The 27,091-nt window shown below is 43.7% G+C and overlaps 2 protein-coding genes across 2 annotated transcripts in view; one reads left to right on the forward strand and one right to left on the reverse strand.

Moving 5' to 3' along the window:
- ttyh3a (tweety family member 3a) overlaps positions 1 to 697 on the forward strand; it is a 37,674-nt gene extending 36,977 nt beyond the window's left edge. Inside the window, exon 14 of the mRNA XM_026998286.2 lies at positions 552 to 697. Within this exon, the coding sequence (XP_026854087.2) occupies positions 552 to 626 (75 nt within the window). The 3' untranslated portion in view covers positions 627 to 697. The remainder of the gene's footprint in view (positions 1 to 551) is intronic.
- Positions 698 to 13,560: 12,863 nt separating this feature from the next.
- lfng (LFNG O-fucosylpeptide 3-beta-N-acetylglucosaminyltransferase) lies at positions 13,561 to 21,785 on the reverse strand. Its single transcript, XM_027000312.2, has 8 exons — positions 21,215 to 21,785; positions 16,702 to 16,750; positions 16,324 to 16,426; positions 16,082 to 16,235; positions 15,890 to 15,975; positions 15,442 to 15,607; positions 15,240 to 15,325; positions 13,561 to 15,130 (listed from the first exon to the last, which is right to left on the reverse strand). The coding sequence occupies exons 1-8, from the start codon at positions 21,635 to 21,637 to the stop codon at positions 15,064 to 15,066; spliced, it is 1,134 nt and encodes a 377-aa protein (XP_026856113.1). The 5' UTR covers positions 21,638 to 21,785; the 3' UTR covers positions 13,561 to 15,063.
- Between the last annotated feature and the right edge of the window lie 5,306 nt (positions 21,786 to 27,091).

The following is a 27,091-nucleotide window of genomic DNA, read 5'->3' on the forward strand; positions in this document are numbered from 1 at the left end:
CCCTTCCCCGTCGCTTCGCTGAAATAGCTGCTGTTACATCACATGTCCGTAAAGGTAAACATGGCATTGTGTGCGGCCTGTTGCAGACTTTGTGGTTTTTACACCACCTTTTCTTTCCGTTAGTTTACTATTCCTTTTCTAGCTATTAAATGAATTCCAGATTTAAAAAGGAACTGTAAAGGAGCCTTTATTTATATTTTACATGAACCACCACCTATTCTCAAGTCTTTAGTTCTGCTTCTGCCTATCACATCTGTTGTATATTGGACCATCATATGGAAGTTATGAAATGGAATGTGGTCCCATTGATCTGGTTGCAGCTCATTTAACTGTTTGTTAATACCTTTAGATTACTGTATAGTATGTTAATATAAGGCCAAGTAATTATTCAGGTGAAGGTCAAAAAACAAGTGAAGCAAGAACTTCTGAGGCTCTTGCACATGATTGTCTAGTTTAATGCCAAAACTAAAGCTACATCACTATTGTGTTCAGCCTGTGGAGCAGTAATTTCATGCATGTTCATGTTATATTTTCTCTCTGTTTCTCCACAGTACACATCCAGCATGAGGGCCAAGTACCTGGCCAACGCCCGTCCTGATCCCAGCAGCAGCTCTGCAGCACACTAGACACACTCACGTGCACACTCACTCATTCACTCTCTCACACACACACACACACACACACACACACACACACACACACACACACACACACACACACACACACACACACACACGTGCACACACACCCTTACTCACAGACACACCCTGTTCCCACGACCCAGGCAGATCACCACCCCCATGAAGCTAGGCCAGCCCTTGGCCCCCATACTCCCACCCACCAGGTCACCATAGACAAGAAAGCGTGTCCCCTTTGATGTACACTCGCTGGGTCAACAAGAAAATGCCCTCGCGTCATGGAAACGTGCAGGAGACCCCTCTTGTGTTTACACTGGCCCATAGTCCCAGTCCGAGCACGGCAAGTAGAGTGATGGGTTTCTTCGTGTGTGTGCGTGTGCGCGCGTGCGCGTACACATCTACGCGTCCTTGTTAGTCTTTGCTGCCGTTGCCATGTGGTGCTTTTGTCCCAGGACCCTGGAGCCCCGTAACCGCAAAGCCAGAATCGGGTTATGGGTCTCAACTCACATTCCTGCATGACTTTTCCAATGTGACTATATACAGGAATTACTGATAGTATAAGCCTTTCCTATAATGGCCATGCAACAGTGATATCCGCTCCTATTAGCTGGACAGCTGAAACACCACCAACGTCACAGCAGGTACCTGTGTCTCCTTAGGAATCAAAGCATTAACAAGAATGTGACATTTGCAATACCAATGAATTCATTGAGCATTTTTTTTTAATTCCCTGATGCAGTGGTGCTACCCAACCTAATGGAATCTGACTAGAATACTGCCATTATATCTGTGCACAGAGGAAAAGGTAGCAGTAGCTCGGGCATTTATGGTCATCTCTTGAGGGCCTTCTGTTGGGTGGGGTAGCTGACCCTGCTTTGGAAGACCCCCATTGTACATTCCCCCTCCTGTTTTCCACTGTACAGACGGTATAGGAACAGCCACTCGGTGGGGGGGGGGGGGATCCACCGAGGGGGTGGCAACTCACACTGGGAGCACTTGTTCTCCTGCAGCTGACTTCATCCTGAAGTATCAACCTCTGTAGGCTGAGATAGGTCTGCTCGCCGTGGACCCTGGCTGGTTATCACATCTCATCAAATACTCTCCCACTGCGGAGTCTCCCAGCACCATACGATGCTTGCAGCTGTCATCACTGCCCTGAGGGCTCGTCATTGAACTGTCACCACTGTTTTGGGGGGGAAAACCCCCACAGTGATCAAACTTGAGAATCTTTCTGTACTGTACGTACTGTTCGTGAGCCACAAACTGGATGGAGTACTGAGTGAAGCAGGTCACATATATTCCCCTTCGTCTGCAGTGCAGCCTGGTTGGGGAGACGGGTGGAGAATCCTAGTGCTCTGATTGCTCAGCCCCTGATGAGTGGACAACTGCCTCACTCTGCAAATGATGTGTTCTGTGCAGTCACTGGATATGAATTGCCAAGGCCAAATGTTTCCAGGACGTTTTCTATCACTGGCTACCACATCAGGGTCCATGTGTGTAATGCTCTCTAATCAGCTCACCCATATAACAGCACACCAGAACTAGTCAGGATGTACTTTATACATGTGAAACCTGTACTCAAACTCAAAAACTCACATCTACGCTGCTCCAAGGATGTAGTGTTATTTGGAGCTGTGCACTTCTCAGAAGAGCCCCCCCCCCCCCCCCCCCCGCTCTGTCTGTCTGTCTGTGTGGGTGTGTGTGGGTGTGTCTCTCTCTCTCTCTCTCTCTCTCTCTCTCTCTCTCTCTCTCTCTCTCTCTCTCTCTCTCTCTCTCTCTCTCTCTCTCTCTCTCTCTCTCTTCCCCCCCCCCCCCCCCCCACTCACTCACACACACACATACGTACACAAAGCTCCTCTGCTCACTTGGATGCAGATGCTCTTTCTCTGTCCCAGAATGCAAGGTCATTTACCATGGTACAGGGCAATCATACACTGCTTCCACAGACCCAGCAAAGACTGGTCCCACCCCTCAAAACTCCCATGTCTCCAAACCACCACATGGCCCAACTGTTCCATGTACAGCCCCTCTCCTGGAACAGCCGAATGCATATTGTGTAAGTACAGGCTTGGTACTAATCATTTGCAACCAAGATGAAGCTCCTGGGTGAGGTTCTCGGTGAGAGAACATCAAACGGAGAAAAGGGAAATACTGAATTATTTATTGTAAGATCATACCTGAACATCTCTAGCTGTCTGGACTGTATGAACTTTGTTCATTTACCCTTCTGAGGCATGGTGACCCTTTCGACATGGCGTGTAAAGTGTTCTCTTGTGCTACTGATGCTTGCCTTGGGTTCCTTGATGCTTTTATCGCAATTGATTAATGAGGCTAGAGTCCTCAACTGTGCCAACAACCAGACCACAACTTCACACCTTCATTGTGTCTTTTAAACATTGCGCATCTTTTAAATGGGCCTTTTGTACATTCACAGCTCTGCTGAGTCTGAGCAACCAAACAACTCGCCTGTGAACATGAGCCTGACATTTTAAAACTTGTCATTTTTTCTACGTGAATGAGCATTTGTTAATGATTTTTTTTTTGTCAGCATATGTTATCGTAATGATACACCAGTGTATATACCATATAATACAATGCAAAATGAAGACTGCACCTTGTCAGAGACATTGAATTTGCAATACAATAGTGCAAACTGTCACTGTTCATCTCATTTCTTTCTTTCTTAGACTTTGTGACATATTTTTAGAATTATTAGCAAGCACAAAACTTATCATGTGAATGAGTTTAGTATTTCATTGAATTGTTTTGATAAGCCTTCACTGTAGAATTCATTCTTTTACATTTTTATTTTTAATTTTTTTTCAATTTTTGCATTTACTAAAATAGTGTACATGTTAAACCTGTGGTTTTATTGAGCTTGAACTCAGTGTTTTCAGATTAAAGTAACATTAACTGATGACCCATGTCATTTTCTCCGACTCTTCTGATATGTGCAAAATTAATTTTCAGAATGTCTGCAATGCCTGTTGTTTTTACAAAGTTAATCTGTAAACTGAAAACTTTTATTAAATAAGTTGATTGTGACATTGATTTTAAATACCTTATGAAGGATATGGAAATGTAATAACTAGAAATATTCTAGCGAATAATCTTTGCTTGTATCCAGTTTAATGTGTGGTTACCTTTTTTTCTAGCCTCTTTAGAATGAGGATTCTTACTTAGATACTAGATCATTCTGAATGTGGTTTGTGTGCAGGTTTACTTCAGAAAATTAATTGGGTATGTTGTATGGTCTTGTTCTTCATCAAACATTTGAATTATTTTTATTACAGTAATTTTACATTTACAAGATTTGATAGATGCTCTTAACCAGAATGACTTATTTTTCTTAGAACAGCATGTGTGCTACTTGGGAATATAATCCAACACCTTGGTCTTCCTAGTACCGTACTCTGCCTGCTCTACCAAGAGACCTAAAGCAGTGGGGAAAGAAACCCTGTAAAGATGATTATGTGGACAATAAAGTATTTTTGTTTGCTCCACATCTTCTAACTACACAGTGAACCAACCATCCTCACTCTCATCTGTGGTAGACAAAATGGCTGATTGCACCTTAGCTCAATTTCTCAATAGAAACAGCAGATGGTGGTATTGCAGCATGTAAACCTGATGATGGATGATTATAACCTTATGCTTCCTTGCTCTTAATCTTTCTTCAAATACGTATAGGTATCACTCTATATATTAAAATGGCAATACATTAAACAATTTAGGTATTGTCTGTGGATATCAGTTCTGAACTTGGGATTTGTAGCAAACATATGTGAACACTTTCCAAACCTATCCCACCCTGTTCTACTCAATGAGACTTTGGCAGGCTGGAACCACCTCACTATGGCCCCCAGGGAAAATGGGACACTCATTACTCTGAAATGTAATCAGTGTCCCACTGACATGCAATAGACTTTAACTGTAACTTAACTATATTTTTAAAAGTTATGGTTTTACTTTAATACAACAAAAAGAAGAATTTTGTTTTATTTTTTAAGTAAAGGTTCTTAAGGGTCTGCTGTAGCATTGTACATGTGGGCTCATCCAGATTGCACTACTCTGCACCACTCTAACCAGACTTCCTCACTGTCCATATCTGCAGCCTCCGTTTGTTACTGGTTGTCCTGCATGTATGCAGATCCTGACCTCCAGGGTGCAGGTCTGCAAGTCCCTGCACAGCCGTAGCAAAGCAGTGGAATCTCTGCGTTCTTTCCCCAGAGCAATCTCCTCTAAACTGAGACCAGCTTCCTGTGTGTGTCTCAGCTGTGTGACAGGATTTCACATTCTGTACAAGAACACTCAAGGGTGTGTATATGGCTGGTCACTTTATTGAAAACTGAAATTTTAAGGAAAATATGAAGAATATTTCATTTTTATGTGATTGATATTCTTATAGGATTTCTCCTCATTGGTTCTCTTTTCCTCGTTTGTTGTGTGGCTGTCTCTCTTCCTCCTACACATTCATATCTCATCTTTTGTCTCTTAATAACCACCAAATTTTGGTAGTCCTAGGAAGCTGTAGAAACATTGTTTTGATTTGGGTGAATTCTTTTGTCTGGTCACCTGTGAGGCATAGCCTGAAAGGTTTCTGGGAGAAATCCAGATTTGATGAGCGATTTCACACACATACACCCCATGTGGGTACTCCACAGTCCCACCCTGGAGGCATGCAGCTTGTATCAGCTCTTCATCAACAGTCAGTTTACACAACAACGGTTCTGGCTGGACACCTTAAGATGGCAGACCAACCTCAACCCAGTAGTGACAGGAAATGCAGAGCAGTGTTATGGCTTTGTATGTTAAACACACCAGTTCACTATCTGCAGTCATGTCATGTCAGAGTTGTTGCTGTGGTAAGTATGGCACACCTTTTCTCCATTTCGTTTTCTGACATGGGAACTGAATAGACTTTGGCCTGTGACATCAAGTCTACTATGGTTCAGCAGTAAAAAAAAAAAAAAAATAGTGGTTTCAGGGGTCATGGAAACATGCATACAAACTGAGAGCTAAGCTGGAAGTGCATACCTGCAGAAAGCACCTGTAAGATGGCTGACCCAATAAAGTGACATGTGTTAGTGCAAGGTGGGAGTTTGAATACAGTGACTGAGTGTAAACATTTATGGATGCATACATGAAAGGCAGCCAAAAAAATAATTCTGTTCTGTATTATCATCTATTTTTAGCTTCTACGTCTAACACTTAGACAAACAATACAAATTTTTACTGATGACAAATGACAGCATTGTGTTCCCTAAATTTCTGTTTAAATAAATAGTCCAGTTTTTCACGATTAGTGAAACAAAAATACAAACCTTTAGATTCTCTTACATGCCTATCCCAAATGATCAGATCTGACACTTTCTCAAATGCTAGATCTTGGTGTTTTTCAATCAAAGGGTGAGGTATTGCTGCTGTCAATAGGATGAATCAAATATACAAGACCAGCTCGTTATGACATAAAATCAGTCCTTCTTAGTTGTGAACTTGCTTAGTTGTTAACCCTATCCAGACCAGGTGCTCCCTGACAAGACGAGCCTCCATAGCACACATGGGCTTTAGAAAACTCTAGAAGCCATCCTCTGTGCTCCTCATTTAATAATCCAAAAGCAATAAATCATTAAGAGCTGTTTTGGTTTTTCCTCATATCTTAAGCCATCCTTGACATGCTGTGATTCCGTCCTACATTGCTACAGTCCAATGTACATCAAGCAGATTTATACCATCATCAGTCGCCATCTTCTTATTGAGAAGTAGAAGTAGTTATTGTAGTGTTATATAATGTATTGACTTTTATTTGCTAATGTCCCTCTAAAATATATGTCAGCAAGGTTGGATGTTTCCATAAAATTATGCCTGGGGTTATTAATTTTAGGGTAAGATGGCTGTTAGGTTTGTTCAGTTTCACATGTTAGAACCACTAATTCTCTTCATATCTCTTTCATCTACAAAATACAAGAGTTTGTTCCTGCAAATGTGGAATCTCTTTAAAGATAAGAAAGCAGGCTTTTTTTCTTTCATTTCATTATGACTTATGATTTGTAGATAAACCCTTGAGATAAAATTAAACTTAGATTATGCAGAATTTCACACCAAATGTTCCAACTAATTTACCTAACTCAAATATACAGTGTAGTGGAGTGAAACATTTAATCTGAAAAATACAGGCTAAACAAACTGGTCTGTGAGTCTAAAATAATCAAATAATTAAATTATTATTTATTGCAGTATTGTAAAACAGAACATGAACTATAAAGCTAATTTCTCTACAAGATACAGAATATATCTGACATAAAGGCAGAAGGAAACAGCAAATGCAAAAAAAAAAAAAGATTTAACCACTAGATGACAGTATTGACCCATGGGACACTCTCATACTTAATAACATTATTATTTAACAGTGTTATTTTGTATATTCTAAAACATGTGTTTATTAAATTAATATGGGGGGCTAGTGTAGCCAAGACTAATGCATGGTTTTGTGATTATCTTTCACCCATTGTTAAATGCAATCAGTGAACTGATACAGAATTTATAAATAAAGAGCGGACCCCAAATTTTGTTTCCCTGCATGTCTTTCTGGGCTCTGCATTTCATATAAGATTCACAGACTGATTATTAAAAATACTCTTCTATAACTTATATAAAGATTCTGTGATAGCAAGACATTTGGCTGCAGTCATTGTATGGAGGATTGTTTTTACACAAAGGCAGAGACTGTTCAGACTAAGAGGTAGGGATTTAGGAAAGCAGTGTTTGCCTGGTGACCTCAGTTGGGTAACTGCCATTGGGAGGTCGGTGTCACAAACAGGACAGAGAGCCACCACAGTATGTTTCCTGTTGACCACTGGGCAGCTGCTGCTTCCCTCAGGCTGGTGTTTTATGTGAATTTGTGCGCGTTTGTGTCACCATGTGTGTGCATGTTTTGGAAAAGGAAGGCAGTTGACTACAGAGAAAACAAAGATTGCACACAAGCACAAAGTGAGGCCCCACACTGTGAATTAATCTTGACGTGTCACACTGTACTGTAGAAACATGTAGCTCCACTTATTCAGCCCAACCGTCACTCAGAAGTGAATATTCTGGGTTGTATGCTTTTAATTAGTCGTATGAATTTTGCTTACAAAAACACCTTTCTATAAGGATTTTAGATTTCTAGAATACCCCCTGTCTTCTATTGTTTTGTCTTCTCTATTGATCATGAGAATAAGGAACAGACTGATAATGTGAAATAAACAATAATAATCTGGTTTAGCTGTCCATGCCTCTAGAGCGTTTGTGTAGAGACCTCTTGACAGACATGGATGTTTAATCAGTCAGCTGCGTCTCTGGTGAAACTTCACAGTGCCTACATTTTCAGGGAGTTAAGCTAGGGTCTATTACTGGGCTCTATGGAGCACACAGAACCAGAGGAGTAAATGTGGGGAGATGGGTGAGCATATTCCCCCCAACCCACCTGACCACTTTTGACTCAGCGCCTGGTACACACCAAGTGGAAGTCCCTCGTCCTCCAAGCCCCAAGTGCTGATATCACACTCCAGAATGATTGCTCAGGATCAGAGCAGGTGCCAGGGCTTCTAAAAGGCAGTGACTTGTAGTAAAGCTCCAAGAACCACACATATGGCACTGCTTCTCAGGGACTGGGTGATGAACTCTGGGCAGACTGTTATCATCTTTATCATAGGTGTCCTGGGGAAAAGGACCTAGGACACCTTCACTGGGCTGGTGATCTGTAGTCACCATCTGCTTTAGTATTGAACTCTGTCATGTGTGGGATTGTTGGGGTTTTCCTAGCAGATGTCACTATTTTGTTGGGCATTGGTTGGTCTGTCACAATTGGGGTGGGGGGGGGGGGGGGGTGAACTCTTGGCTTTGCTCTGGTCATGTTCTGAGTGCAAGGGGCCATCAGCTGCAGCAGTGCTTTGTGTTTTCTGGGCTTCAGGGTGGAGTCCAGGACTCCAAACAAGGCACGCTGCTCCTGGGAACCACAGAAAGGGGCAATTGTGTCTGGGGTCTGTGTGTGTACGTGCCTACCAGTGTGCATTTTCTTCACACCCCAGTGCTTCTTTTGAACCCACCTCTCCACCAGCAGGTTGGAGCAGGACACTCAGAATGAGAAAACCCTGTAGTCTCCTCCTCCAACTTTCAATCCAGTGTGTTGTTAAAATGTGCCTGCTCCTCTGCTGCTGATTCTGAGACATCTATGCACACTCCCCCACCCAGACACACACACACACACACACACACACACACACACACACATTCTTTCAGCTACTCACCTCACAACTTTTTTTCTTTCAGAGGAATCACTCACACCTCTTGTTCTGCAAGTTATCTCCCTTTTACCTGGCCCTCTTCTGTTTCTAGCATTTGCATCTGTGTTTAGAATTACGACTCCATTGTCTCCTTAACCACCAGTTCAGCAGGCCAGGAGAAAGTTAACAACCCATAATTCCACATTAACTCAGAGCATTGTTCATGAAAGCTCCAACGTTATCTTTCTAAGCCCCAACTCTGCTCCTGAATGCTTCAACAGGTTCCCTTAGAAAATCAGAGAAGGCTTTATGGTTGTTGTTGTTTTTTTTATCATATACTCAAAATTAGTGACTTTTCCCAGAATCATTATATTTACATTTATTGCATTGAGCTAATGCTTTTATCCAAAGCGACTTACAATTATGGCTGAGTACAACTTGAGGGTTAAGGGTCTTGCTCAGGGGTTAAACAGTGGCAACTTGGCAGTGTTGGGGCTTGAACCAGCAACCTTCCGATTACAAGTCAAGTACCTTAACCAATTGAGTTCTTGAGTTTACATAAAATGTCATCAATGATCATTGTCATTGTGGGTTTTGCAGCAACATTATTACAAAACATTTTTGTAACAGTCATGTTGCTGATGAAAGGCACCACATCACCTGTCCAAACCAAAGCTTGCTGACAGACAGGAAGCCGATGGGCACTCAGCCTGTTGCTCTTTCCTCTGGGAACAACTGTCTGTTAGAGGTTAAACGCCAGGGTTTTCTGCACCTGGGATGATGCCTTGGCTTATTTGCATCCTAATTTGCATCTCTGTGCCAGCACCTTCAGGGAAGCACTTGCAAGCTCTCAGGCTCTCCCCAGCCCTGCATGATAGGCATACGCAAGACTGCACGCAATCTGACTACAGCACCCTCGCTCTCACGTGAACAGATTTTAGTTAGAGCTGTCTAACTGGGCGATACCTTTGTTAGAAATCATTCAGATAAACCACAAGCCCAATCTGTGAAACATGGTTTTGGTAGTGGTGCATTGCTGATTTTTTTGTGATCAGTTCTATCAGTTCTGTCACAAGAAAGTTAAACCAATGTTGCTTTTATGTGTACTGTTAGAATATATTATCAGTCTGAGGAGGAATGTGTAGTCATTAGAAGTCATTAAAAGACACACAGGCACTGCAGAGCTTCTTAACAGCACAATGCTTATACATCATTCAAACAACCCAAGAAGCCAACTCTTTGCTCACCATTACCACTTAATAATTAACAGGAAATCTGTCTACAGAGACTGCCTCACACTGAAATGAGCCACAACTCCCCATTTCTCTTACCAGTGTGGGTTTAAGCCACTGCTCTCAGTGTGAATATTGGGTGTTTCTCTGACAGTGGAATGAGATCTCACCTGATTAGGTCGAGAGCAGATTCAGAAGTTCCAAGCCTGCTTGTGCACTATTAAAGTTGCTGTTTTTTCACACCTGACGTGAAGTGTGAACAAGAAGGTGGCAGCTGTCCAATAAGGATTGGGGGGGGGGGGGGTCCGATATTCTGATCATCACAAATACAGCCTTAGCCGTAAATACATCAACCGACATCCAGGAACAGGAAGGCCAAAGTTTAAAAAGCCTTAAATGTTTTATTTACATTGTTTTACATTGTTAACAATGTAAAATGAGGCAGAAATGGGTACATTTTTATAGCTGTATTTAGCATGTTTAGCATCTAATAAGTGTTTCTGTATAGAATCTATGGTTACACATAACTTGCCATAATTACCATAACTTTGTTGGGGGGGAAAAAGACAGCTTCACAAATCCTTCTTCATGTCCAATTAAGAATGTTGTTTTCCTTTAGCATTAATATTCAGCCAGCATAAACATAAAATGCTCTGTCACCCAGAAAAAAAAGAGATTTAGTTATTTACACACAATATGATGATTATAAGCCCTTGATTTTCAGTACCCCCAGAAGACATCCCTCAGCAGAGCAGTAATAGCAGGATGATAACACAATGCTCTGTGGCACTTCGTGGAGGCAGAGGTGTTTGGCTCAAGATGCAGAAGCACCAGTGCCTGGGGCAAACTTAGAGCCTGATTAGGAAGAATTTATTCAGGGCCTGGAAGTACAGCCTCAGCCTATTGCATGGAGGCCAGGAGCCCCTGGCACTCAGGAGCAGAGTGGTCTCTTAACAGGTCTCTGTGGTCTTGCTGAGATGTGGAGACAATAGCCACCAGTAGTGCCCCAGCATTAAGATTGAGTCCAAGACTCCTTCATCTCACTAATCCCCAGCATAAAGATTGAGTCCAAGACTCCTTCATCTCACTAATCCCCAGCATAAAGATTGAGTCCAAGACTCCTTCATCTCACTAATCCCCAGCATTAAGGTTGAATCCAAAGATCTATCTTAGTATCTCACTGCATTACTTCTGCCAATTAAAAAAATATCTTCAACTGTCCATCTTCAGCATTCAAATATGTGTAGTTTTACTTTCATGTGGGTAGCAGTTATTAGAGCAGTTATTAGATGCTATTAGAGGCATAGGAAGTGAAGGTTCTGGAATAAAATATGCTGTAGTTCATCAACAGGAAGTTCACCTGATCGTGAACTTCTGACTGCTGTCATGCACTGCAAAAGCTTGCCACTGGCTGCATTAACTGGCTGTGTAACATTTGACATAATACTACCATAATGGTCAAAGTCAGTTCCTCCCTTTTGGACTTCATGTTATACTGCTGTTGATATAGCCATACATATGATTAATGTGTTCTTTAATTGGTGATTTGTTTTTCTTTCCATTGCAAATAATGCAGTTTTCATACTGAAATATAGCGAGCACTCTAAAGTTTCCAGAATGAAAAGGTGTTGCAAGCTCTGAGCCCTCTGACTCAGAATGGAAATAGACAACCTTTTTCAAGAAAGTCAGCAATGGTTTCTAAGCATGCGAAACCATTTATTTTTCTGCTTTTTACTGAATCAAAATGTTGCTTTCAGTCGAACGTAGGTTGTGTGTTGTGTAACCACCCAGTGCAGGAAGCTTATGCTTGGTTAATTCTTCCAGGCTCTTAACATATTCATTGTGTTTTCAGTGCATACCTGGTGTAGATTTGGGCAAGTGAGGGACCCCCAGTATGCTGGCACAGAGTCCACCAGCCCCTGTTCTGTCCCAGGCACAATCGAGCCATTGTGTGGTCCGCCCATTTTTCGCATCGCTACAGATGCAGTCATAACACACACAGTGGGCCCTAATTACAGATGAGAATTCAAAATGTGGATGAGAACGGAAACAGCTTAAGCTCCCCAAAAGCTGTTCTCAGAGCTGCAGTCAATGTGTCAGGAGAGGGGCCAAGCCTAAGTTGCATGCCCTGGAAGGAGAGCATTGGCATTGGCCTATGGGTTTACCTGCAAGAGACAAAGAAACTTGCCAGTTATGAAATCAGTTTAACACCAAGTATTTCTGTCAAACTATATATTTGTGGGTCGTTTGTGAGTGTGTGAGAGGGAAGCATCCTGTTGTTCTCATATATCTTGACTCTCTGCTATATCTGTCTCCAAGCACACTTATTTCACATGAAAGCCCTTGGCCGATTTCTCTTTATAGATAAATGTAGATAATATAGGTAAATTTGACATGAGTTTATCTGACCAAGATGTACCCAGAGGTGTAAAAATAGGTCCACCCCCGAACAGCTCCATCTTCCAGACATCCCCACCCCTTGAACAGCACCACCCCTATACAGTCCAACCCCTAAGCAGCTCCAGCCCAAATAGCTCCACCCCTGAACAGCCTCATCCCCCTGAACAGCCTCAAACCCATCACTTTTGGAGCACATTTAACTATGTGAAATGAATCACTGACAGGAGCCACTCCTAACCAAAGTTTGTCTCCATGTTGTGGGTGAGGAGATTAACCCCAACATATGGGGTGTTGGGAGGATGTCTGCGCTCTCCTCTCAGATTGATGCTGAACAGGGTTAAGAACATAAACTCTTGTTACACAATTTAAGCAGACATGGGTGTGTCCTCAGAAGATGAAGCTGTATCAAAATCTAGGACTGGAGTGGATCACAAACACTTTTTACAAAGAAAGTTAAAGCGTGAAATTAAATGGCCTCTTTCTACAGCCATATCAAAAATGATTATTTTTGTTGGGTAATGAATAAAAATTTGTAATCTTTAAGGGAACAAATTCTGTGTTGCTGTTTAAACATCTGTATATCAAAAACTATGAGCAGTCTGCTATCTATCCATTCTCATATACATGCCCATACCCACATACAGTGGTTTGACTCTGTTTATATAGATTTTTCTTTCTGAAATGATCTGAGATAAAGGCCTTTTGTATACTGGTGCAGAGTTAAACAGTGCATGAGGAAATGTGCCCTTAAGTGTACCGTATTAACCACCCAGTCTAGCACCTCTACCATGAACTATGTAGAGACTGGGTTTTTCCACTACATGCTTCAAAAACTTACATTTTTGACTGAAGAGGAAACAGTTCTTTGACCTTGGTGTTCTACAAGTGTTCCTCTATGTCAGTTCTCTGTACTGTAACATTACCGCATAAACAATATCCATTTCCTGTCTTGTTGCATGTGAACGCTTTTCAAGTGTGATGAGTTGGATGGCGACTGAAGCAAAACAAACACACATGGAAACACTCTCAGAGTAAGGCATTTTATTCAAAAGCTAAATGCACAGTTACCACAGTGGCATCCATGGTAACCCCATCAGGACTTTGATCCCTGAGAGACAGGCATTTGATCAATTGGAGATTCCAGATACTGGAGTATAAATTACAGCAATTAAGCACATTTCAAAGCAATACCAAAAAGGAGGGGGGGGGGGCATAACCAAATGTACAAATGCACTTATTTTACTATTGCACAGTAAAAAAAATACTGCTTTAAAATTGGTCAACCCAATGTGGGTAATTTTCACAGAGCAAGAGAAAACCTCTGTAAGATATACTGCTGTAGCGCTTGTGATGTGACAATGCATCTCTTGCAGTCTTTCAAAGTTAGGACTGAGAGAAGCCCATGTGCCAAACCCTGGAGCCTTGGACTCAGTCTGAGAGTAATGATAGAGTAGTGAGAATGGTTCAACGAGGAGATCAAATCACCACCCTTACATTTTCCATTTAGCTGCCCACTGGTCAAAAAGTAATGTATACATTAGAATCCACGAAGCCATCAACACTTTTGTTTTGACAACGTGTAAACATTCACAAGAGGGACACTCCAAGAGCAACAAGCAGCTCACTCAAACCAGGCTGTGCAACTTTCTATGAAACCTCAGAGCAAAAGGTGGCAAATCACAAGATCAGCAAAATGTAATAAAACTCTATGCCAAGATTGTTTGAATGCAAGTAATGGCATTAAATAAAATAAAAACTTTAAGGCTTAGGGGCTGTTGCATCACACAGCTTTGAATTCCACCAACAATCATTTTCAGAACAGTAAAGGAGAAAAGTGCATCATCCATAATATACCACAGATTCAAATAACCTGATGGCACATGCGGAAAATTGCCTATTGCCAGCAGACGTTCTCTTAACAAATTATAATATCATATTACATAATAGTCATAACACTAAAACACTGAAGCTGAAAATGAAATCATCAATGGTAACCTTCATCTCATTATTTCATCCGGAGCCCTTTGAAATGGTAAACAAAACATAAAATAAGAGGAAAGCACCATTATAAATAAATCCCTCTTTTGAGTGTATATCATATCAAACCTGAGGGAAGAATCCTGATTTGCATTTGGAAAGGGGGAAGAAAAATATTAAAAACTTAACATGTAAAGCTGGCAATAAAAGGCTTGGACGTTAAACATTCTATGAGAATTGAAAATCTGATACAAGCAAGATGAAGGACGTAAAGCACAGATGACTGCCTGCGAAGCTCGGTTCTGAGTCCTGGTGCTCACAGCCTGGGGCCCAGACAGGAAACTCACACACCCAGACAGGAAGCTTAAATGCCAGACAGGAAGGAAGTGTCCAAAGGCGGGCCGCACAGCAGCCCAGTAAAAACCACGAGAGGCCGCGCTCCACTGCAACAACAACGCAGCAGCCACGCAAGCCAATAACACAACGGTCCCAAGTGCCTTACAGATACCGAGGCACAGATGGGACGAGGATACAGTAGAGGAGCTGGTCACCCTAATAGGCAACATGGGGAGGACACCATGGAGTGTCTGGGTACAGGAGACAGTGCACAGACTTAAATCTGCAGGACAAAAAAAATGGAGGAAAAGCACAAGGTACATTAACATAAATACATCAGAATTCACATAGAGGTAAAGGGCTCATTTCTAGAGTGCTTGAAGGACGCTTACCTGGATGGGTCCTCCTCAACAGAGAAAGCCCCCTTCATGCTGATAATATTCCTTTTGTTCTCAAACATTCCATAACTCAATGTAATCTGGAGAAGAAGCACATGGGATTGGAAATGACAAACCTTTCTGAACACACTGGCAGGCCACCTAAAGAAATAGTATTTATCTTAAGGCAAAAGATAAGCCAGTGTCAGCGCCGTACCTGTTTGTGAACTTGTGATCTGGACACCTGTTGCAGATTCTCCAGGTGTGAGTGGAACAGGTTGCTCCTCGTCAGCGGAACACCCAGGATGGACTCGATAATGTAACCAATGGTGCAGTCATCAGGAAGGCGTATCTTTTCTGCTGTGTTCATGAAATGGCCACCACTGGAGATGAAGGTCAGGGGTGTTGGGTCAATATTATTAATAAGAAGCAGCATCCTCACTCTCAAATCTGTGCAAGAAACTTGACATTAATCTTGAGATATTAATCTTTATTCTTGATATTAAGCTTCTACTTTTTCAGCTACACCACCTCATTTAAATTTGAACCAGGGTAGCAGTGTTCTTTTCATGTCTATTCTACTAAAAGAAAATGTTCCATTTTGCACAGAAATGGCTAAAGCAACAAGATTTTTTTTTTTTTTTTTAAAGGTATTTTTGTCCTACCTTGCCCAGGGGCTCATCTTCAGAGCCAGCCCATGGCTCACACAGAAACCTGCTCCTCCAGTGGCGAACCAGAAATGGACAGGCCGCTGAACACAGAAAGAGGCACCATACATTTTATGAGTTACCTTTACCATCTCTGCTGTCTCATCAAAATTAATTTGCCTTTACCCTAAAATGTCTTCAGTCACTCACCATCTTATTGTCGGCAAGTCTCTCAGTGGCCTCGATGGGCCGGTCCAGGCTGGGTTTCCCGATGTACATGTCCTGAGTGTGAGGGTACTGAGAGAGCAGCTTGATGAGTGTCCTCACATTAACATAATTGTCGTCATCTACATGACAGAACCACCTGAAGCACAGAGAGATATTTTTCAAGTCACAGACTCAGCCACCGAGGAGTCCACAGACAAATGTGCAGAGAGAACTGCAACACTTACTTTTTCCCCGACTCAATAAACTTGTCGTACTCCACGGCCATCTTGCAAGACAGGGCCTGGCGGCTGTGCGCAGCGGAGCAGTTGGTGTTGAGAACGTGGCTTCCTGCAAGGTGGAAGGCAAGAGAGGCTCAGTGCATGCAAACCTCCACCCACCACTTCACTAGTGCTGCATTAACACTCATCACTTCAAGCCAGGCATCTTGAAAAAACCCTTAATACCATCTGTCCCTGACAGGGCAGGGCCATGGTGCTCAGCTCAAGGAACCTTGTGGGGATTAGATGCCTGGTTTTAAGCGAATCCAAGTGATGTGCACTTCAAAGTAGGAATGTCTGGCCCTGGCTGGGCTCATGACATCCATATCAAGGCAGCGCACTCACCAATTTTCTTCTTCAGCTCCTCATCTTCACCATCTGTGAATATGTAGGTCTGAAAACAGAACAAAGGCATTCAGCTTTTTACCGTTCCACTCATATTAGTTACAGTACATTGGGGAATGGGGGCAACAAAGCAAAGATGATTAGTGCATTCCAGGCTTGGTCATTGCGTGCTATTTGTCTCCTGCAGCCAAAGCGGGAGCCATTGTCTGATTTTACGCCATGGAAAACTCAGTCGGTTAAACAAGCCAAACCCTACCCACCGAATAAAAGAGGCCTTGTTGCTGGTTTTCAAGCTCACCATAGCAACTGCTTCAGAACCCCAAAGCATCCCAGACACAGAACAATAAGGGGAGCAGACTACACCACCCTTCTCCCATACATACACCACTGCCCCCATTTTATTCCCACTAGCCCCCCCGCACCCCCAAGCCCACCCTTCATTCCAGACTTACCCAGTTCACTTCACATATGTAAATGAAAAACTGGTCTGAGAAAAAGCACATGTGAAATCAATGAACAAATCATTCAGGTGTGTATTATTTATTTTTTATTTTATATATATATATATATATATATATATATATATATATAAAGAAAATCCTACAGCAAGCAGTCTGCAGAATGGCCAGCTCATGGTGAGCCAATGTGCAGAGGGTGCCTCAGTAGCGGTAGGTGTGGTATGAGAGCCTCCCACGATTTGTTAACAGGAGCTTGGTGGGAGGAGAGAGGCTGGATTATGTGCGCTATGGCACCTAATTTTCTTCTTCAGCTCAGACAGAGCAGGTGCGATGCGGCAGCAGGCACGATTCAAAGGGTGCCACGCTCCTCCCGCAGGCTGACGAGAGAGCAGCCCGGGCCCTGTCCCGGCTCCACACACCACCACCGCTCTGTTTACACTGCAGCTCAGGTGAGACTGCACCTGCCAGCTACTGCTTTATCAGAGCCACGTGTCGGAACAGGCCTCCCACACAAGCACATGCACACTTGCTCTCAGGTACGCACACCTAATTGACTTGTATGTTGATAACCACTTGCACCTTGTACCCAGCATGTCAAAAGCAGCTTGAACTCGTGCCAAAAGTGGCCTTGTGTCAAACCACACACACATACTTAACTTTCTTTTTCTGTTCTTTTAACCTTGGGTTCTGCCAAAGCGTGTCTGATGTGTTTGCAGAGCAAACTTTGAGCAGATGTTGGGTGCAGGGGGGCACAGCCTGTGTTTGCACAGTGAAGGACTAAAGGATGCCTCTGTTTGAACACAGCTCCTCTGAAAGGCCTGCCTGATCACCACCACAGTCAGGCCAGAAAAGAGGAAGAACTGACTGACAACATGACAGCCCAGCCAGTGCGCGTGTGGGGGCTTATTCACCCCCCCAATTCACTTCACTTCCATCACCAGCCCTGTTCCCCACTTTCCCAGCATTCCCAAGCCTGCCCTCATTCAACAATGTGAAGTGATTTCAAGCTAGGTCAAGCCCTCACTGGGCAAAATGGAAATATGTTTGCCTGCATTTGCATACAGCTGCGGTGGTTAACTAAATAGCGGTCTCACATAGCGAGCCCTTTGTTCTTTGCCTCTCCCCTTCACCGGACAATTTGATCATCTGAAGAGATCACATGGCAGGCACTGAAGCAGTGATTCATGTTGCTCTTTTCTGCCTCAGAAAAGACACTATTTTACACATCACGCCAGGCAAGAAAGTCTGGCAGCTGAGCATGGAGGCTGGTTGAGGGAGCCAGGGTGGCCAGAGAGACCCTCCCCTCCATAGGAGCTGGCATTGGGCAGAGAGAGCCCAGAGCCTGGCTGTCTGTCTCCAGCTGCCCGGGAAGGAAACAAATAGGCACTCCTCCCTCCATTAACCACCCGCACAGACCACTTTCCTGTCTGTGCCAGGGTGAAACCACAGACTATGCTTAACCCCGCCCACTTTTAACAGAGCCAAACACCACAAGGAGGAGAAATACAGTAATATAACTACCTGGGCAATTATGCATGCTCCTGAGCTAGCGCGAAAAGCAGGGCAGCATGGTCTAGACAGCATTTAGTGTTCAATAATAGGAGTGGTTGTGCTATGGTATTCAGGGCCTGACTGTGTAACTGGACACCGGATAGTGCGGTACAGGCTGTTCTCTTTGCACATTGTTGTGGAGTTCACTCACTGGGGAAGCTGCATTGTTCCAAGGGGGAAATTCACAGAAACACAGGAAGCCGAGAGCTTGAGACAATTGCACCAGTAGCAGACCAGACCATAAAGAATAAATGCTATTCAGAGATGCTGACTGGTCGAAAACCATGCGGCTTATGATGATTTACCATGGTGATTTAAATGGTAGAGGCTTGCATTTGCACCTGAAGGGCAACAGCTGGCAGACCTTGCGTTTCCTTTTGAAAGAGTATGACAGCTGAAGAATGGCTTCTGAAGCTCTTGGTGATTTGCTAAGGGTGGCGGAGGACTGGGACGACCTTGACTCTGTCTGGCAGGCGGGAGTCAGCCAGCTCCCAGCTATGAGGCATCACGGACAGGCACAGCAACAACAGTGCACCCTCATCCCATCCCTCTTCCCTGCCTACATTGTTTATATGTAAACAAGCACTGCAGAGAGCCATTCCCCACCCGTGGAGGAGACACAGTGCATGGGCTAAGGCAGGTCTGGGAGCGATCACAGATGGTCATGTAGCCTCTCCTGACATGTCACACAAGACCCTGTGCTGGGCCTCAGACAGTCTCTAGCCCCCTCCTGAACACACCAGCCATTGTGGCAGGCATTATGAGACCTTGCACTAATCCAAAATTCAGATTACAATTACTGGGCTTTAACATGCTCAGGTGTTGCAAGCTTCAATATTGAAATAACCTCGATCTGGACGGCCATATGCACACGCTGGGAATGCAAGGATTCACATGGGTCGCATTAAAACTAGATCTATTGTTCTCTGAGGCCTGGCCACCTGGCACCCATCCTCCAGAAACTCCCACTTGTATTCTGGGCAATGTCAACCTTTTATGACCGTAGTGCTCTCATGCAGCTGCCCCTATTAAGGCCCTGCTGTTAACTCTCCCCATTGCTAACTTAACTCACATCACCAACTACACGGAGAAGACTCGCTGAGAACCTAGGTTTGTGGTTCAACACTCTCCGCTCTCCACCCCCCCACCCCCCATCTAATTAGCCTGGGAGCTGCTGCTGAAAGAGAGAGGAGAGATACTGAGATGACAGCATGAAAGAGGTTCTAAAAAACCTTCCCACACCACAGAGGGCTTGATAGGCCAGTGAGTCTGAGCTGTCTGCACTTTGATGTTCCTGGCAACCTATACACCATGTTATTTGCATTCAGAGGAGAGGATAATAGACAGAGAGAAAGAAAGAGAGAGAGACAGAGAGAAAGAAAGAGAGAGAGACAGAGAGAGAGAGAGACTAAGTGCTAGAGCACTGCTATGGTCTTGTCACCAACAGTCAAATGGAAATAATGAAAATGGCAATGTTTTTCAGAAATGGTTGAGAATCTCCTTCAAAAGCACACAAGGAATTAAATTATTTTTAAAGTGCCCGAGGCAAATTAAACTGACTTTTGCAAAAGTACTCATGACTACTGGAAGTGGTGGATAAAATCACTTTGACTGCTCTGTGTTCGAGCCTGTCGAGCAGTGCTGGCAGTGCCTTTGTTGGCCCGCGTAAAAGAGGTCCGTTTCTCAGGCCCGCGTTCTCACGCAGCATGGCTACCAGCGCGCTACTCAGAGCCCCGCAACTTGCCTATAGATGTTGTGCCTTTGTGTTGTATCCCCCCACCCCTCAAACCCACCGCTTTAACGTAGCCCCTCTTTTTCCCACCGTTCGGCGAGCTCTACCCGGCAGCCGTCACAGCTCCCAGGTTCCCATGGAGAGCGAGAGGCGAAGGGCTAACGGAGCTTTTCATCGCCCATCAGAAAGGCGCTTTGTTAGCCTTGGAAAAGGGACAGCCCTGTGGCCGCGATGCATCCCCTGGCCCGGGGCATTCGAGGAGACAACGCCAAACAATGGGTTGGAGGGGCGGGGGATGGACTACAGAAAGCAGCAGAAGGGGAGCAGAAAATGGAGAGAGGGACTTCCAAGCTGTTGTCCCTCTCAGGTGCTGCTCCACGCAGGGAAAAATGAGGCACAGTGAACACGCTGTGTCCCTATTTGCCCGCGAGAAGAAAGGCACGCGTGCGAACTTGGAAATGATTTACAGAATATTTGTAGCTAGGCAGCTGGCTGGCAACCTTACACGCAAAGTGGAACTTGTCAATGATGAGTCAAATATAAACCAGCCCGCTTAAATAAAGGGAAGTAGCTGCCATACCATGCCCATTTAGGATAAACGGACCTTATTGCATTAAAATAGTTTACAGAAAGGCGCTTTCGAGTCTTGCTAACTGAGATACAATACTTACATTAAGAAGCAAGCTAGCCAACAGTAAACATCGCGTCAACATGACAGATTTAAAAAAATAAACAAAAAAAAAATCTAAAGACGTTTGAGAGTTAATCTTACCTGTTGCAAGTTTCTTGAAATCCAAGTGTCTAGAAGAAGATCCAGCCTGGATTTATGGAACTTCTTAGTGGTCTTAACAGCGATGAAGATGTCATCCGCGCTGATGTCTTCAGCGGGTGGTGTGTTCGTTGCTGCCTTGGCCGACACAGTGGGTTTTTCTGCTTCCCTTCTGCTCCGGGACAATTTGGAGAAATACGCAGAAAATCCTCTCTTTCGGTCGTCCTGTACAACCTGCTCAGTTGGCGCTCCATCATTAATTGGTGATTCACTCAGACTCTGAAGCGAGCGCATCCCGACTTCTCTGTCGTGCAAGCCGTCCACCGCAATCCTTTGGTGCTGGACAACCATCAAAAGCACCACGAGACAGGTGACGGTCGCTCCCGCTATGGAAAGCAGAGTTTTTCTGCTGTAACTTTTCAACATGTTAATACAACTCTAAAACAGATACGCATCTGTGATATGCAGTGCCTCAACCTAAAACGTTCCTCGGGCACTCTAGGAAACAGACAGACTTTATATCATCTACTGAAACACTCCCCTTTAGATAGCTAGCTACTGGAAAACACATCGTCCCTATGATGAGCTTTTATAAACTGCCCACAACAAAAGCCCCGCCACGTGGGCGGTCCCCAAAAAGGATATAGTACTACGGGAACTGCCGCGCACCCCTCTGCGTGTGCGCCCGTTAACGGGAGGACTCGATCATGAGACCCAGCCACACATGGTAGGAGGGGAGTTGATGCAGAGGCGCAAAATGAGTCCTTTCGTAACAAACATGGAATGCAAGTACGGTATCACATAAACGATTCACGCTGTGGAATTTTAAAATCAGCAATCCCCGTTATAAGTATATATTTACAGCAAACTATTTGCGCGGATTTAACGCACAAAGTTTGTATGCAGTTTCGACTATCGAAGACATCGAGTAGTTCTGTTTATTGGCAAAAAATAATGTTTGTTGTGCAGATTGAAATCTCGACCAGCCCACACTGAGAGACATAGAAACCCAGGTGCTGTAGGTGATAAAATATTTACATACGTAAAGAAAATAACACAAGTTAAAATGATAATAAATAAACGTGGCAGGTGGACAGTACGACAGTTTAGTTTTAACCCTTGTTTCCGGTTGACGGTTATTGTAGGTGGGTGTCAACTTTCAAAAATGTTGCTGCTTTCATGGGCCCTATGTTTGCAGGTGTTTCTGGTTATAAGGAACTGCTTCAATACGCAAGCCAATATCGGCAACAGACTACATATACAGGCATTTAGCACCTCTTGTTAAATGGCAGCATAACTGCTAAAACATTTGAAAGTAAGTTCTGATGCGGATGGAACTATCGTATATGTAAAATATTTTGCAATAATGAGGTAGGCTACTTCCTCAAAAGAGTTTTCATCAAATCAAACTCCCGCTACTTCTCCGCGACAGCGAATTCAAATTAAGACGTGCTGGCTGGTTTGCTGAAAGTGTATGGTTAATTTTTCACAGCTAACCTTAAAGGGTCTTTTAAACGCTTGCGTGTTCCCCAGCGGTTGTTACATAAATGACTGCTCTTTCACGGTGAAGAGGCTATGGTAGCGGGAGCGTGACCCCGAACACGGACTCTATAGTCAGTCCAGCAGCTGCTCTTTCTGACGAGTTTTAACTGCTCCCGCTGCTCCGGTACAAACCAATCAAATCAGACTGTGCTCTGTGGTCGGGATAATTCCGCCAGAGAAGAACTCGAGGCAAATTAGATTAGAACGGAGCAAAACAAAGCATTTGGTCAATATGACCTCATGCCTTTTCTGAATTTCAGCAGATGAATTCTCACTTGGATTTTATTGGTAATGTCAAGAACAGTCGAGTTTAATGTTTATCATTGAATTGTAGCTAATATATATATATATATATATATATATATATATATATATATATATATATATATATATATATATACTGTCATGTAATGATTAGTTAGCAAAAAATGATCATATGGTATGGCTTAACATATTAGTGATGACGACAGACAAACGGCATATGTTTATCATTTACTACAACCCACGAAAAAAGGCATTAAAACAAGTATGAGAAACCAGTCAGAGGGGGTTGTCCCCCTGGCCTCTGATCCTTCTTTTTCTCCCTACCAAACAGACGCTTTGGCCAGAGCTCTTCCCTTAGACTCCAGGGACAAAGGATGTGGTTAAAAGTAGGGCTGCAATAGCACAATGAGAAAGTTCCGCTCGTACCCTAGATTCAGGCATGCAAGCCCCCCTAGATCTCCTCACCCTGCTGGACTACATCACCCTCCTCTGAAAGAACTTTTTAAAAAAGTTCACTTTTTTCCATTCCCTCTTTCATCCATTCAAAGACACCCCCCCAACACACACACACACACTCACTACCACCACATCCCGAATCCTTCCCCTCTGAAGACATTACCACTGAATTCCATCGTGATGAAAGCTGGAGGATGAGAGAGAAGCCCCCTTGCCCACAAAAATGCTTGGATATCATGTGAATGTATGCATCCAGGGCCGAGGCCCAGCTCTCTGTGAGCTGGCAAAGGCATCTGGGACCGGACTATGGAAGCACCACTGGGCTGCAAATGATTGCACCATCACTCTTTAAAGTGCAGTGTGGTGTGAGGTAGAGCGGTATTGTGTGCCCCGATGGCATCCTCCATGTATAAGGCGGCCACCTCTTTGGGGCCGTGTGACAGGGAAGCTGGCTGACGATTATACCACTTCCCCTTCCATGTGCTATAGTGCAATGCCTTGGTACTGCTTGGCACAGCTATTGCTTGTTTTTAGACTTTAATGTTTTCTTGCTCTGCAAACTGGGTTTTTCTGCAGGCCTATTTGACACACAGACACCAGCTTTCCATATGTGACCCATCAGTCCCAGAAGCACCTACTTAAATGGTTTGCATGCCTATCAAAAAGACAGAGCCCAGACCAAGGCTAATTACAGCAGTCAAGCTAAGGGGAGCAAACTACATGTAGGAAACAATCTGGTTCTTCTTTGTGCTTGCATCTTTGTGTTTTCCCTCGCCTCCAAACTACTCAGCAAGTCCAGATTGTTTGAAGATGCCATCTAAACTCACAGCAGCTGGGTGTGAGGATCAGACATGCAGTCTCACAACATCTCACATGAGCTATACATGCACATGCCCAATGGCCAGCAACCTACTGTCTCTTAGTCCACACCATACCAAAGCATATGCCTAACATAGTCCATACCACATGCTTAGCCTATTTCTAATATGCTCCAATTATCTGGTGGCGATTGTCTGTCTCACACTTTGGGGAATTCAGTTCCAACTGATCAAACTTTCTTTTATGTTTTGCATCTGCTGGAAGCTTATCTTTTCCTTGGGATGTCACCCTGGGCTCGACTTCTAATTGTGTCAACATGCATTATGCAAGCACTCAGTCCCACCAAATCCACTGTATGGTAAACCTTTCACCTCATAGCTTTAGCTGAGCTCTAGGTCCTAAATATGTTCCATATAAACATAGGAGTCATACAGTGTGCTATCCCTCAGAAAAGTGGCCTCTGTATCTGTGTTCTTCTGATGCAATGGTCACAAAAAAGAATGTAACTCATCAATTCAAGATAGTGGGGTCTCCCCACAGACTAGCTGTCTTGTGCATTACAGTGGTGGTGTCCAATATCCCACTCACAATAAGACTCATATTTCATCTGGCCAAAATCCATCCTTGGTTAATGGTATCTCTAGTATCTCTACACTACAGCAAGACAAAGAAGGATCTTCCCACCAATAAAAATCCTGCAGAGGACATCCTCTGGAGTGGTATCCCCTAGCAGAGGAACACATAGCAGCTTCTGAGGGGCCTCGGGGGCCCCTTGCTCTCACTCTGCCTGTGACCTGTAATCCCAACAGTGCTAGCACAGCCATGCTGGGAGAATAATGTCACCACTGCCTTCTGCCAAGGCCCCTTTGAATTTAGTGTGGCCCTTCTTCATGCAGCTCCACAGCCTGAAACAAACGCTTGACCATGGGTGATAGAGTTGCTCAGCTGACTCCAGGCTTCTTCTTCAGTCTGTGGGTGACTTACACAAATTAACCTGTGTTGTTTTCTTATTGGTCATCCAAAGACTTTGGTGTGGATTATGAGACCTATCTTACTGAGTTCCCCAGATGATACGCATACCAATTGGCTTTGTAATTTGGAGTAGTGTGGATGGGTTAATAGGCATTTATTGCAGAGGTTTGGAGGCCAGTGTGTGTGTGAGCATGCCAACTGCAGTTGTTGTGACTTGTGCTTTGTTTCCACCATGTCTAATGAATTATAGGAAAATTTAGCAATGAACTGGATGACCAAACTGGCAGTGTGTGGAGGTCAGATTTCACCCAAACTTGCCCAGACTTGTCCAGTTGAATTGATGCTCAAATGAGCATCTAGCATACAGTGCAGAACTCAACACAAAGGGCATGGTAATGAAACAGCTCAAATACTGTGCACACAGACTCATTCACTTTTGCGGCACAAATACTCTGTTCCAAAGTACTATTGTAATTTTAAAGTGCAAGAGAGTTTTCATTGAGCTCAAACCTGGCAAATATTTATCATGCAACAGTATTACTCTACAGTGCACCATCATAAATGATTTATAAGTGTTTAGAAATGTCTCCATGGTACTATAGCACAACTGCAATAAGAAGTTATACATGTCATATGAGTGTAATGTAAGACTTCATCCACACAGCATGCAGACAGAGGATGATTTGTGAATGGTTTTCAGGCTGAGAAAAAAGAAGGAGGTTTTACTGATGGGAAAGTGGCTGTTTGGCTGTGCCTCTATAGCCCGGGAGCAGAGAAGACTGGATGGTGACTGTCTGTGGCTGGATTGGCCAGAGAACCCACAGAAAAGCTTTTCTTTAACCTGCACCACTCTCTTTTGTGCATGGCCACTACCTTGCTGAGCTGGACAATGGAGGAGCCATTGGAAACTGAGCCATGCTTCTGAGCTGCCTGGGGGCCATTACAGCACTACTGTAGCTCCCTCATCAGATCCCCATTCTTATTCAAATGTCTCAGCCCATCTCAATGGGCCACTAGAAGCAGCCACTGCATACCAACAGTAAATGAGAGTGTGGTTTAAACGTGTGTGCTCAGTCTTTCTTCTGTTCTCTTTCTCTCCTTCATTCTATCTTTCTACTCTCTTTCTTTCTTTATTGAAAGTCTAATTATAGTTAAGATGAATAGATTTATTTATCTAATTCTTCTTGATACTGCTATTAACCATAATATAGGCCAGTCCCTCAGAGTAATTGCCGTGTTTTTATAAAAATGTAATTTACAAATTACAAAGGTAAGAGACATTGTGGAAATGAGGCAACATGGAGTGGGGGTGGGGGTTATCGAGAGTAATGAGTCTTTCTTGAGTCCTCTTGGGAATGCCAAGATGTCTCATCAAAGAGATGACAGGAGATCTCATTATGCAGATAACCTGTTTTTATACTACAATTGTATCTAATGGAGAGATAAATCTATTCATATTCAAATGCTGCCCTGGCTGATTGGCTGAGTTCCTCCCTAAATAGAGCCATGGAGAAGAAGAGGAGTTCTATGGATGTAACAGAGATTGTTTCATGTCTCTTCGGGTGTGTGGATTGTGCAGCAGCTAAAAGAAAGACCACCACCTCACTACCTCCTCATGGTAACCTCATTGTGAGCTCATTGCACCTCACAGCACATCACTGCCACATGACTGCACCTAACTGCCACCTCACAGCCACCTCACTGCCACAGTAAGACTGCTGAGTGTGAGGTGATACTTCCCACATTACAAATTAAATGTTGTAAAATGTCATTTGAAGCTGGTGAGGAAGGTATCACAAGACAAGCATGAAAGTGTGAAACACACTG

This window comes from Electrophorus electricus, chromosome 8 (genome assembly GCF_013358815.1).
Source record: "Electrophorus electricus isolate fEleEle1 chromosome 8, fEleEle1.pri, whole genome shotgun sequence".
Lineage (NCBI taxonomy): Eukaryota > Metazoa > Chordata > Actinopteri > Gymnotiformes > Gymnotidae > Electrophorus > Electrophorus electricus.